At 46.0% G+C, this 14,492-nt stretch overlaps 1 protein-coding gene across 1 annotated transcript; it reads left to right on the top strand.

Annotated features, from left to right (window-relative positions):
• Window positions 1-4,222: 4,222 nt before the first annotated feature.
• Window positions 4,223-6,741, top strand: pmp22a (peripheral myelin protein 22a). The gene is made up of 5 exons (XM_062531115.1): window positions 4,223-4,443; window positions 5,255-5,344; window positions 5,507-5,600; window positions 5,961-6,101; window positions 6,560-6,741. Exons 2-5 carry the CDS (start codon window positions 5,267-5,269, stop codon window positions 6,712-6,714), a joined length of 468 nt encoding a protein of 155 aa, XP_062387099.1. The 5' UTR covers window positions 4,223-4,443; window positions 5,255-5,266; the 3' UTR covers window positions 6,715-6,741.
• The last annotated feature ends 7,751 nt before the right edge of the window (window positions 6,742-14,492 follow it).

The following is a 14,492-nucleotide window of genomic DNA, read 5'->3' as shown; positions in this document are numbered from 1 at the left end:
CACCCTTTTCCCCACAGGATGGGCCTCAATAACACAGCGGCCGGGGGAAAGCCTCGAGAGCCGGCTGAGTTCAAACGGGCAGCGCACGCAAGGCGGCCGGCGCAGAAGGGGAAAGGAAAAGGGGGCAAATGACGGGGGGGTGGGGTGGGTAGGGGCAAGGGGTTTATTATGCCGGAGAGATAAGATAACATCGTCAGGAACTGAAATGGTGTGAAATGGAGACAAGGGAAGAGAAGGGGGCAGGGGGACAGGGGGGACTCTGTTTGAGGACAGGGTCGCTTGACGAAACGCAGCGCGCCGAGAAGAAACTCCGCAGACACGCACACTCCACTTCACCGCGCCAGGGTGAGCAGTGTTGATCTAACCCACTTCAGGGCTGGAGGAGAGCTACGGGTGGACGTGAGCGAGTGGGAGCGCTTTTTCGAACATCGCTACACTTTCGGAGCTCAGCGCTTCGCCCGTCAAGTTTCTCGTGTCCTTCCCCTGTGGCATGACGTGACGTGACATAACGTGACATAACGCCCTCTTCCAAGTGCCTTTCTCACAGGGTCAGCACAGCACAGCGCCAGTCCCACCCAACCACATTATTTCACACTGACTCCTCTCCCTCCCTCTCTCCCTCTCCCTCTCTCTCTCCCTCTCTCTCTCTCCCTTCCCCTCCCTTTTTCCCTGAGCTCGGGGCGTCACCGAGCCTCTCCACTCATCCTTCGACTTGCGAAATTCCCAGTCCAGCCGTCCCACCCAGCTGCGCTGCACTGCGGCTCTCTCCGTCTCTCTCTCTCTCTCCCTCTCTCTCTCTCTCTCTCCCTCTCTCTCTCTCTCTCCCCCCACTCTGCCAGCAGGGGCTGGTGTCCAACCCTTAATCATAAAACATTCCCCCCCGATGGACGTCACCCTCGTCCCCTCCCACCGAGCCCCGGCCTCGCTCCACTCCCAGACACCTCCGCGTGCCAGATGGAGGGCTCGATGCCGAGCTCCGATATGGACGTGCCGGGGGCCTATACTCCCAAAAAAAGCGACTCACACATCGCCGAGGAGCCGAGCCGAGCTGACCCACAGGCTCAGCACCATCTCTTCTGCATCTGTGTCCACATTCACACACACACACACACACACTTGGATGCGCTTATCAGGGGGGACTATTTTCTTTTTTTTTTTCCGGTCACATCCAAAGCATCTCGAATCCACACCGCCGTGCGTAATAAGGGGGTTAAGACGCAACATGTGATCCCTCTCCAAAATCAGATACACTCAAAACCTTTAACTCCCCAAACACAAGAGCGCAAACAGAGGTGTGTTCGCTCTCTGGGCCCGACGGCACGAGGAGGGCTCGTCGTCGGCACAACAACAATGTGGTTTCGATCGACCCGAGAGAGAGGAGAGGCTCTCTGTTCTCCCAGTGGCTGCAGATGCGGACCAGCTTTTTATTATATTTTTTTTGCGTCCATGTTGGCCAGCGTCGCCGCATAAGGGGTAAACACTTCTCCGGGCCAGGAGAATTTATGCATATGGCGCGGCTTTATAGTTTCTCCCGCTGCGCTGATAGGCAAAGTGAGGGAACGCGCGCTTGCTCTGTTCTCCATCCACTCAGCAGCTGCATGCAAATGGATTCCAGTATGAAGTCATGAAAAAAAAACGACTAAAATGGACAAACACACAACAAGAGCCAAGGCTTTTTGTTTCGCGTGCGCATGTTTTTAAGTCCGTTCCGTCGGCGAAAAACTTCACAGCCTCGGCTGCCGCCGTGTTGAGAGATCCCGGTTTGACTGGAGCGTGCGAATTGAGGGTTTGTAAACGAAGTGACGCCTTGTTTCTGACAGGCCGCTCTTCGGAGCGAGCGAGTGTTTGTTTGAAATGTTTCCAACGTTATCAGTCATTATGCTCAGGTCATGGCACGGAGGGGTTTCGCTTGTAAGCGTTCCCTTTGCTTGTGCTGGCAGCACCGGCTAATCACAGACAGACGCGGGGGCCTCTATTAGCCAATCCGGACACACTGATTGAAACCATACCCACGCATTTCATTCAAAACCGCGGCATATTGTGGCATTTGGAAATTTCATTTCAACACGGGGGGAAATGTTTAAGTCAGCACATGGACTTGTCTAATAACAGCTAGAAGTAATATGTAATCCAAGGTAGCTGTGTGGTCTCTCAGACCTTAATACAAAGCTTCTGGGCCTTTCATTACATTGAGGAGATGTTTAACCTGTTCCAGATAAATACTATCTTCCCACACTAACACAACAACCTGGATCTGTGGTGAATCAACGCACTGACTTCTCGTGTTTGAGCCCACCCTTGTAAATAATATGACCAGCTATCCAGCACAGTAACACAGGGAGCAGGCATCTGCAGAAAGACGAGACCACGTTGCAACTTTATCAGCTTTCTGAATCAGTGTTGAACGCGTTGTGCCAAATTCCTCTCGTCTTGGCAAACTCACTTTGCACATCAAGGCTACATCCACCACCACCTTCCTCCAGTCCAAAACAGTGACTACACACACAGATACACACACGCACACACACACACACTTAAATCAAACTGCCCGGCAGACTCTCGGTCTCTCTGCCCACATTTCACTGTGTTAATCCTTCCTGGGGCATCGACCTGGCCTACAGCCAGCAGTGTGAACTGAGGCATGCCGCTTGTCATACATTCAATCAACTTCATGGACGATAAAGACTCGAGACTTTAAAAAACAATCCGTTTTTAGTACATCACCTGCATTTCTCATGTGAAATAGAGTCTGAAGTTAACTAGAAATGTGTGCTCGCCCACAGCTCAAGGCCTCAGTACCACACACACACACACACACACACACACAGACGCACACAGAAACTGACAGCACCTTGGCTCACTGACCTGGGCCTACCCGCATTCCTACTAAACTCCGGCCCCATCCATCAACCTCCGCGGCGCTTTCCCATACCAACTGTTACGCACGTGCTGATGTTAGCAGTACCCTGATAGCACGCTAGCTAACGACAGTACAGCTCAGCGCTGACACTAACAGGCCTCCACCTCCTCCTCCTCCTCCTCCTCTTCCTCACTGTAGCCCCTGGTGAGGAAGAGGAGGACACGCCCGCCGACGGAGTGGGAACACCCGGCCGTGGCCACCGCTGCTGCGTCCCCGGAGCAGCTGACCGCGAGCGCAGCAGGAGCCGCAGGGGCCTCCCATGCATCTCCTGGGCAGTAACAAAAAGAAGGGGGGGAGAAAAACCCTCTTCTGTGGCGGGCAGCTCTCTGCCAGGCTCTGCCTCCAGACCTCTAATCCAAACTGGAGCAGTGACCCGTCCAAAAGGAGGAAACCCAAAACAAGACGGGCACATGGCCTACGCCGTATTATTTACAAACACTGCTGGGGCCTTGTGACTACTTCAGAGGGCATAGTACGAGTGTGTGTGTGTGTGTGTGTGTGTGTGTGTGTGTGTGTGTGTGTGTGTGTGTGTGTGTGTGTGTGTGTGTGTGTGTATGCATGCGTGTGTGTGTTTGTATGTACGTGTGTGTGTGTGTGTGTGTGTGTGTGTGTGTGTACATGACATGTGTGTGCACACTGTAACTCATCAAGTGGCCTGGCTGACTCACCCGGTTGCGTCCACAAGCTGGCCCTTTGGCACAGCCGGACCCTATCTGTCGTCCTCCCAGAGAGCGGAGGTAAATAGAGCCATAGCATTCTTTGGCATTCTGCGCATACCACATGGCCTCCAGGGGAGCTCTCTCTCTCTCTCACTCTCTTTATCTCTCTCTCTCTCTCTCGCTCTCTCACTCTCTCTCTCTCTCTCTCTCTCTCTCTCTCTCTCTCTCTCACACACACACACACACACACACACACACACACACACACACACTCTACATGAGGCTCGCACATGGAGAGGGTGTGAGCAGGATGGACAGTCATTAAAGAGCATGTATGTGCTTACTGAACACAACACAACACAACACAACACAACACAACAACAGAGTTCATTCATGCATCATTTAAAAGCATTGATATTCAGAGGGGAAATGATTGCCTTAGATTTGAATTAAGAAACCATACTATGAGATGAGACATAACTGAAGACAATTATTGAACAAAGGAAGCAGTGTAAGCAACAATTCAGACATCACCAGCTATATAAACTAGCCCACTACTTAAGAGAAGTCACTTGTGTTTTCCTCCTATGCTGCTCTCTAGTACTGCCCTACTCAAGTATTGGCGTGTGTGTTTGGGAGAGGGACAGGACAGAGTAGACTGGGTGGTGACGTAGCGACGCTCACAGGGCGGTGTTCTCACGTTTTGAAAAAGTTGACTGTGGTGCTGCTGCATCTGGAATACAGGACTCGCGATTTGAGAATCTATAGTAGGAACTCTGAAACGGGCAGCTACGCTTTACTCTCGCTTGCTCTCTTTCGCTGTCTTGGAATCTTTTTTTCCCTCAACACCTTGCTAGGCTATCTGTAAGTTGGATCTGTCGATATCTTTTTTTGGTGTTTATTTCTATTCTACGCTTTCTAATGGGAGTAGTAAAAAGTCTATATTTCCGCGCGCATAACGGAATATGAGAACCTCACCCCTGTGCTTTCGTCCATATGGATTTACGAATTCTGAAGTGGATCATACAACTTTCAGCTCAACTTGCAATTTCTTTTTAGTTTAATTTTTTGTTTAATCTTGGGTTCTGGGGGTTTCTTGGGATCCAAAATTACATTCAAATTAAGTTGAGCGAAGAAATTTATACCACAACAATCATTAATTGCAGCTGTGACCGTAGTGTGTGCTATTCAGTTTTTATAATTGTTTTATGTAATAACAGACGCTTTATGGTTTAGTATGTTTTACTCTGGCGTCCTTGCATCACCCCATTGCTATACTACTGAAAGGAATTTGATGCTTTATGAAAATTTTCTGTACTTTTTGGCACTGTTGTTTTGAAAGTTGTGTATATGGCAGATGTGTATTTGGGGGGTGTATACTACGTACTTGTCTCCGAGTTTATGCATAGATATTTTTGATTATTTGTAGAGTTTAATGTCTTTTAAAAATTCGATACATCCAAATAACGGAATACTCTATATTGACACGAAAAAGTAGGCGGAAACTTTTTTGGATGTAGGTAGGATAACTGAGTGGGCAGTACAACCTGGTGGACACATTTAGTAGTGCATGGGCTGCGCATTTCTCTAAACTGCCTGACAATTACAGGGGCGTTTGCCTACTCAGCTGAACTTTATTTCTTGACCGTTTGTACATTTTTCGTTTATATTGTAGATAGGTTTCAAAATGCTGCTCGTACTAGCTGGAGTAATGGTCTTCCACCTTCTGAATCTGATCCTACTGATAATTTCAACAGCCGTCAATGTGAGTATCCTTTTTGGTCTCTGTTTTATAACTTTTACCACGCATAGTTCTGATAGTACTAATATTCATGGTGGCTCTCATCTTCTAATTGCCTCTTCGTTTCTTCCACTTGTGCGTGTCTGTATGTGTCTGTGTCTCTGTGTGGGGATGTGGGCGTGCCAGGCTTGGATAGTAGATGGGGACCAGAGCAGAGACCTGTGGTACGGATGTACTTCAAAGAATGGAGGATACCACTGTCAACAGTCCGTTAGCGATGGTGAGGGCCCATCCAACACTCAACTTTGGTTTGGTCTCATTTGAATGTAATATTATCATGAGCATGTACGAATCTCTACCACATTATGTAACATACACAGATGAGTTCTTACAGCATAGACACACCCTGTGTTTTGGTATGTCTGCTCTGTGTTGGGATTGTACTTTGGTTTAAATTGACTTGTTCGAATTGATGTGATGAATTCGGTCAGGTGTATTTTGCTGTTTTTGGGTACTGATGCAGCACTGTGTGTGTATGTGTGTGTGTGTGTGTGTGTGTGTGTGTGTGTGTGTGTGTGTGTGTGTGTGTGTGTGTGTGTGTGTGTGTGTGTGTATGTGTGTGTGTGTGTGTTTATTACAGACTGGCTGCAGGCCGTGCAGGCCCTCATGGTCCTGTCCGTACTCTTCTGCCTGCTGTCGTTCGTCTTCTTCCTCTGCCAGCTCTTCACCCTGGTCAAGGGTGGACGCTTCTACTTCACCGCCATTTTCCAGATCCTCGCCAGTGAGTTCACATGCAATCATCACACGCCCAAATAAGAACACATGTACACTACACCCACACATTCTCTCTCTCACTCTCACTCCCTCTCTCCCTCACACACACACACACACACACACATACACATACGTATGCACACAAACATCCATCCATCCATCCATCCGCCCATGGTGCACACCCAAAGGCCAGCGCATCCATTCCACCAAGAGCTTCACACCCATCCCAGCAGGATTTGTGCTTTCTCCTCACTTTTTTTGCTTTAACAAGCACTGTTGTGGCCCAGGGTTCTCTCTCAAGTTCCTCAACTCTCTCAAATTCTTTTTTTCCCCCAAATTCTGATTTGTTTTATTGGCGGTATTGCAATATTTCCAATGCAATGTGATGAGTACACAAATGCGACAAAACGTCACGCAAAAATAAAACGTGAAATGAAAATATCTCTCTTTCTCTGTCTTCCGTAGGTTTGTTTGTGATGAGCGGAGCGATCATCTACACGGTCATGAACAATGGGTCAGAGTCGAGCACCTACGGCCACGCCTACGTGCTGGCCTGGGTGGCTTTCCCCCTCACACTGATCAGCGGACTCATCTACATCGTCCTGAGGAAGAAGGAGTGAGCCCCGGCCCTGAGATAGGGGGGAGGATTGGAGGGGGAAGGGGGGGCGGGGGGGGGGGGGGGATAGAGGGGGACACCCACTCTCCCAGCAGTCTCACTCAGTCAGCAGGACAGCCTGGTACCAGCAGCACCACAGAGCGCCACCTTGTGGTGGCCATCTGCGGACGACGCACTAAAATGTGTTACTAAGAAGGAAAAAAAAACAACAAAGAGAGAAAAAAAAACATGTTTGTCGTCAGTTAATGTCTCAGCGTGAAGCGTGTGTATGATGTCTGTGGTTTGTCTATTTATAACGTGTTTTTACAGTACATACTTGTGTATATAATAGTGTTCTTAATGTGTCAGAGGTGGTTCAAACCAGCGTTTGGATTGTTTTTCAGTGCAGTGATATCCATGCATAAAAGGGGAGAGATGGTGAAATGTCTTGCTCTACTGTGTTGGTTTCATCCCACCATTACACATTAACTACTTAACTCAACTTACAATCACAAGAGCAAATTCAGTTACTGCCCAGCCATTTTTGTTGTGTCTGTTTTTAATTGCTTTGAATTACCATTGAAATGCATATGTGCGTGTGATGAATCAAAGAAAATTTGTACCATATTATATTTTTAATCCTTGTTTCCAAATAAAAATGGTGCTATGTATTTGCCATTCTTGAAAACCATAGGCATGTAGGCTTAAATCATGAAGTAAGTTGAACATTACAATTATATGTTGTGTATCTGTGTCCAAATATTCTTGTAAAAAAGAGAATCTTGCCTTCTGTACTCTTTTTTTTTAATAAAATGGCAAAGAGTATGTTTCCACCTGTAATACTTGGTCTGACCACAAGAATGCAGCAGAGTCAAATCTACCTCATGGTGGTACCTCTCTCCATCATCGGGGAGCTAGTACCGGATGAGACTGCTTAATTGCTAACAACGTGGTGAGTTAATTCAGTTGAAACGGTGGATATTAATCACGAATGCTAGAGTACAAATATAGATTATCAAATGTGTATTATTCATAGACATAAACTATACAATATATATTTTTTAGTTGCAACCTTCCCATCCTATCATTGATGAGCCATATGGCTTGTGCTAACACCGCATGGTCAGTTAATTCAGCAGCAATCAGTGGATATGATCATTAGATGAATGGAGATGTTCTTGACTGATATTCATGTTTGTAATTCATATGTAAACTCATGACTCAAAATAACACTTTTGACTTTTGAATGGATTGCAATGGAAGCATAAGTGACGCAATCCAGCAGCTGTATCCAGATGGCCTTCCTTCGTTGGCTTTGCATTGAGCAAACAATGCAGCTGCACCAAAGTCTCTGACTTACCTCATCGTTATTCAGGATTTAGTCGCATCTTTGCTCAATGCCACGCACCAAATACATTTCTCAAGTATTTGCACAAGAGCATGTGGGAAAATAGCAGGCATTATATTTTGCTGTACACCCACATCGTGAGTCATATTGATTTTTTAACTACATTTGTGTGCGTTTGTTTATGTCTGAGGTGGTTTTGGGGGTTTTGGTTTTGGACAGCCAATCGGTGGTGACATAAAGGCCTTGGAAGGGTAGCGACTGGCAAACTAATGCACTGGAAGAGTTGGCATTTCTGAATAAAAATCTCTCACCAAAAAGTCTCTGCAAATGACATTGATGGCACTGCAGAGACTGCTACTTATTTCAAACAATGCACAATTTAGCTTTATGCAGTTTACTGTAAAAGTCAGTAAATAAGCTGTAGTAATATCATCATTTGTAAAGATATTTCTGTAGTAAATCCGTACTCCGTAATAGCAGCATCACAAAAGTCCAATTCTCAGGGTGACACGGCACGTCAATGACCGCCTCAGTTTAAATGGTTGATTAATTGTTTTTCTTTGAAATGCTAAATTGGAGGTGCTGTACCCCAGATGTTCTAGTCACATTACAGAGATTCCTTCCATTACACCAGATGGTGCCATCTCCCATGAATGTCATTTGAAGTATACGTAAAGGTTTACCTAAATGGAAGTCAAGGAGGATCTGTACCAATGAATCCATAGTGACCAAATGCAAGTTCATTTTACCACTAAAGTGCATGGACTGCTTGTCCAGCTATACTATTATACTTGGACATTAATGCTAATAGTCTATATGTTATGGAGGGAACTTTGTGTGTCTGATGGAAACAGAAAGAAGGAAGGAATGAAGGACAAGCAGCAGGAAGATGATGACAGATGCATAGTCTACTAAACAAACATGCATCCACACACACGCACGCACGCACGCACGCACAAACGCACACACACACACACACACACACACACACACACACACACACACTCACAAATGTACAAATGAGTTACTGTAGCCTATGTTAAATCATTGACTCATTAATTTCAATACCACGATTTATGTTAAAACACCACCGAAAATATTTTTAAGTAGATATATTGTTTCTGTGAACTGTAGATTCCATAAACACAGAAATGTGTGTTTACATAGCCTACATCATGGAAATTATGATTTATTCAAGCAATTTGCCTCTGTTTGACATATAGATCATAATTTTCTATAAGTAATTGTTCCGCCCCCATAATTAAAAGGTTTTCCTTAACCTTTGCCAATTAACACCTCATGCACCATTAATAGCCATTACATCACTAGCAGCCAACACAATTATAATTCAGACACATGCTGTTGTAGACCTGGCCTGCCAATGATAGAACAAGAAACTGTCACAACAAATAAGATAAAATAATAATAATAATAATAATAAAAAACACAATTAAGAAAAGATCAGTTCATAGGGGAAGATGTTTCAGTCGGTGAAGGATGTTAAAGTTGTGCCAGGGCAGAGTGATGCGAGTTCCTCCGAGCATCAAACAAGCCTAGCGCAACAGCTGCTTCTGCTAATTAGCCACAGCGCAGTGCTTTTGTGGCTCTTCAGGGTTCCATATGTTAGATGAGACTGAAATATACTCGCCTCCCTCTACACACAGTGCCGTGTTTCTGTGGCCATGGAGAGGTGCAGTGAGCTGCCTCTCAGAACTGTGCTGTGGATCTCGAGTGAAACTATGTGTGAAGTAACTATTTCTGTCACCAGCCCGTTTTTGGTATTTTGCAGATGCTTTTGGCCAGCCACTTTAACAACATGACACGGAACACAGATTTAAAAACAACAGTAAAAGTAACAAAGAATTGTTTGTGTCTACATCTAGTGAGTGTTGCAGTGTTGCGCAGTTCACTCATCGCCGGGGCAAGTCAGTGGCTAAGTGAGTCAGCGGTGCATGTTTATGAGCTGACATCAGTGTCACAGGAGGAGGAGGAGGAACGGAGGGGCCTGAGAGCACCAGGAAAGAGAGAGAGAGAGAGCCTGGATCTGGGGATGGAGAGTGTGTACACGTCTCCTCTGCTGTCTCTAGCTCTAGTTTCCACACGACTTACTTACAGCAGAGTCGTTTTTTTCAATTCAACCCAATATTTTGACTCAATTCAACCCAAGATGTTTGAATTGCAAGCTGTGATTATAAAGCCGAATTTCCTTTAAAAGCATTAGCATGCCTTTTAGTGAAGTCCTTGTGCTATGCAGGACCAAGAAGTGAGTATCTAATGGGTTCTGGATTGAAACTCATTATAACAAATACATTTCTGATTGTTTAGTCAGGGTTCAAATACTCTATTTTTATACTTTTATACACATGTCTGTGTACCTCAAAATGTTTGATAATGGTACATTATGTTTGATAACGGTACATTATTTAATAATGACTAGACTTAGGAGAACCTTGAAATTGGGAAGAAAGTGAAAAATACCATTTGTTCATGCAAAGCACATCTTTCAGTCATTTTCATTGTCAAATTGACGTTCAACCCTTCAGCATATCTTAACAAAATGTTACTGTGATCAGAAAAACAGTAGCCTGGTAAACCAAACTCATTCACTTCACGAATAGAGTCTGGACACTCGCAACACGAAACCTTTCCAACTCTAGCATGGTGACGAGTGTAGAGTAGACATAGCTATAACTTTGAAATCATTGGTCCAGCCAAACCAATCACATTGATCAGAGATTCCTTATGTTACTCCCTACTTGCCTAAACTTTACAAACTGACAATAAACAGCAGGCAATGTTTGCAAGTTGCGTTGCTACTACCACAACCATCGCTTTCGAAACTATAGCACCATCCCCTCTAATCAGTAATCACTGATTGGGCAGGTAATCTGCTGTCTGATGGAAACATTAGTGAACTATGATGTTCCAGACTAGTATCTTCCTGAAAGGAGAACAGAGGATTCAATGGAAATGTGGGGTATTTGAAATATGGTTCACAAAATATAGTCAAACGTAAGTTCACAAATATAGCTGAGCTAGTTGAACTTAATTAGCAGAGGAAACACTGAAGATATACATTGAACAGCCTACCAACAAAATATCCAACACACATTTGACATTGGAAGTACTGTATCTAAAGATTTACAATGACCAGTGGCCATGAAACACGGTTTTATCCTTCAACAGATGTAGATTAAACAAAAAAAAGCATAATATTTTAATGTTTCATTTTCAGGCCCTGTGAAACAAAACGCTTACTCTGAAACTCTGTGAAACTACCCACACGTTGTATTACACTAGGCCTTGACCAAACTCATGCATGTTTTGACAATATGTTGTAAAACAAAAGTAATTGTATATATTCAATTCAATTTAATTTAATTTATGAGTACATTTCAAGGTGCCATTTTTTTTGTCAAAACAGTGTAAGCATATATATGTGTGTGTGTGTGTGTGTCCAAAAATGGAAAACCTATATGATACATATAGAAACACTTGTCATATTTTTCTCCACATTTAATAACTCTCTCTCTCTTCTCCAGATGGTGAGAGTTTTTTTTTTTAATTGCGGCACGCTGGGGCTTATCCATCTCCATTAGATGCTGATTGTTGAAACGTGTTAATTATGATGGTTTTCACCATGCACAGGCACTGTCTCTCTACCGCGTTCATTAGCCTAATCTCAGCCCACTCAACACTCCGAGAACGGCACAGACTGTTTGCGGTGTGGGAGGGAGAAGTGGCGGTGGTGGTGGTGGGGGTGGTGGTGGAGGAGGTGGTGGAGGGGGAACAGCGAGGGGTAGGATTAAACTGTAGTTCGCTTCCTGTCTTGTTCATGGCATTTTACACTGCTGGGAATCTTAATTGTTCACTATTAAACACTTTATGTTTTTCTTTTTTTTTTTCAGGCTGTTCTGATGAACATTAACTTTTACTTGAGTTCACTCTTAAAGCTGTGGCCGCTGAGGGGCATCGGTCAGAATGTGCACACCAAGATTTTCTTCCAACAGGTTTATTGAAGAATAAAATGATTGTCTGTATGTATGTGTAGTGTGTGGTGTGTGTAGTGTGTGGTGTGTATGGGGTGTGTGTGGTTCTGCAGGAGACAACAGAGAGAGGCAATAATCAGCCATGTGCTAAATACAATTAACACAAGCTAAACATGAGCTACATGAAGCCTACACGTGTCTACTGCATGTCACAATAGTGGCCTAGCTTAGATGAACACAGCAAGACCTAGATTAGGCTAGATACATGAACATAGCACTACTGATAGACTTTAAGCTATAAACGGAAGTTAACAGAAGTACAGCATACTCTTAGTATACATCTCACGTAGGTAACCATAATAAAGGCTAAGGCACCATTTAACATTCAAACGGAAATGTAACCTAGCATCTCTGAGTGGCTAGGTCCACACTTCACTATAAACAATTACCTCGCGGTAAAATACACCCGCGAATCGCGTGCATCACGGTTATACAAAGTTTCTAAATGCTTAAAATATACTACACAGAACAGAATACAGGTACTCACTTGTTTCTGAACGCACACAAAGTAAGAAATATACATCGAAACACTATATAACGGCTAATTATCTAAACACACAATCATAGTTAACGCTAGCTTTCTCCTATTCACTGTCTTAATGAGGCTGTCGTTCTGAAGTCCCAGAGGGCAGCGTGCTCTCTGATTGGCTGGTTTGGAAGCATGCACTAGGCGTGATCAGCCCTTTGTTACAGCCGCCCCCAAATTTGTCCCTGCAAATTTGTCACCCGCAGAAGGGCTGACTGAGTCTGTGTCCACGTCCGTGTCCGGTATGGCGGGAAGGGCAATGAGGCGGGCAACAGGTCGGGTATAAGTTCTGTCCTTCACCTGGACAACAGCAGTCCGAACTCTTCCATCTGCCCCAGGGATGAGACTTGTGACGTGGCCAAGTGGCCACAGGGATCTTGGCAGCTGGGGGTCCACCACCATGACAATGGTCCCCAGTTGCAGCTGTGAGGTATCCTTGTGCCACTTAGAGCGGGTCTGTAGAGCCGGGAGGTATCGCTGGATGAAGTGAGTCCAGAACTGGTCAGCTAAGATCTGGGCATGTCTCCAACGGCGACGACTCAGCAGCTCCGATCCAGAGTACATTGCCTGTGGCAGTGAAGGGTCCCGCCGCCCCATGAGGAGCAGGTTGGGAGTCACTGGATCCACGTCGGCAACATCTGTGGACACATAGCCAAGGGGCTTGGAGTTTAGGACTCCCTCGACCTCTATCAGTACTGTCCGCAGGACTTCTTCTGGGAGAGGCTGAGGCTGGATGGTGGCGTACAACGCTGCCTTCACAGATCTCACTTCTCTTTCCCAGACACCCCCAAAGTGTGGTGCAGCTGGAGGGTTGAACTGAAAACGAATCTGGTACTTGGCTAGATGATCCTGGAGAGTGGGGTGCATTGACTTGAAAGCCTCCTGCAGCTCACGCTCACCTCCACGGAAGTTAGTCCCCTGATCAGACAGGAGCTCTGCCGGCTTCCCTCTCCTGGCAATGAATCTGCGGAGAGACATCAGGAAAGAATTGGTGTCAAGACTAGATAGGACGTCCAGGTGCACCGCCCGAGTTGTTAGGCACTTAAACAAGATGCCCCATCTCTTCTTGTGACGCCGGCCTACTTTCACTGTGAATGGCCCAAAGCAGTCCATGCCAGTGGAGAAGAAGGGGGGTTTCATTAGCCTCAATCTCGCTGGAGGGAGGTCTGCCATTTTGGGCACAGCTGGGTTTGCTCTCCATTTCTGGCAGTCTGGGCAAGAGCGCTGATGACGCTTGACTGCTTCACGGCCTTGCAGAATCCAATATTTACGGCGCAGCTCCGCAAGCAGTCGCTCTGCTCCAGGATGGTGCAGGCTCTTGTCTGTGGCCTGAATGATGAGCTGGGTGACTTTGTGTCGGGGGTCCAGGACCACTGGGTGGATAGCATCCAGGTCCAGCTGGTCGGTGCGCCGTAGCCTTCCTCCGACACGAATGAGCCTCACTGTCTCATCATACTCCGGGGCAAGACAGCGAAGCCTACTAGTAGCAGACACAAGTTTCCCAGCTTTCAGGAGGGTAAACTCCTCAGGAAAGCTGTCCTGCTGGGCTGTGCTGAGCACTTGTCTTTCTGCTTCCCGGTAATCATCTGCAGACAGACTGGCCTGGTCTGCCGCCGCCCCGTGACAGGCCCTAGCTACAGCCTCTGTGAGCTCCCCCAGAGAGGAGAACTGGGTGGCATCAGGCAGCACTGAGGTTGAGGCGGTTGTGGAAAAACAGCACACAGTGGATTTTCTCAGCTCTGAAGTGTCTTCTGTCTCTCCCACCGAAGGCTGTGTAGGCCAGAGGTTGGGTGTATGTCGCAGAAAGTCTGGACCTTGACTCCATCTGCTGTTGCTTGCCAACTCCAGCAGTGTCTTTCCCCGTGTGATATCGTCGGCTG

This window comes from Sardina pilchardus, chromosome 3 (genome assembly GCF_963854185.1).
Source record: "Sardina pilchardus chromosome 3, fSarPil1.1, whole genome shotgun sequence".
Taxonomy (NCBI): Eukaryota; Metazoa; Chordata; class Actinopteri; order Clupeiformes; family Clupeidae; genus Sardina; species Sardina pilchardus.
This window is presented reverse-complemented; position numbering and strand designations above follow the sequence as displayed.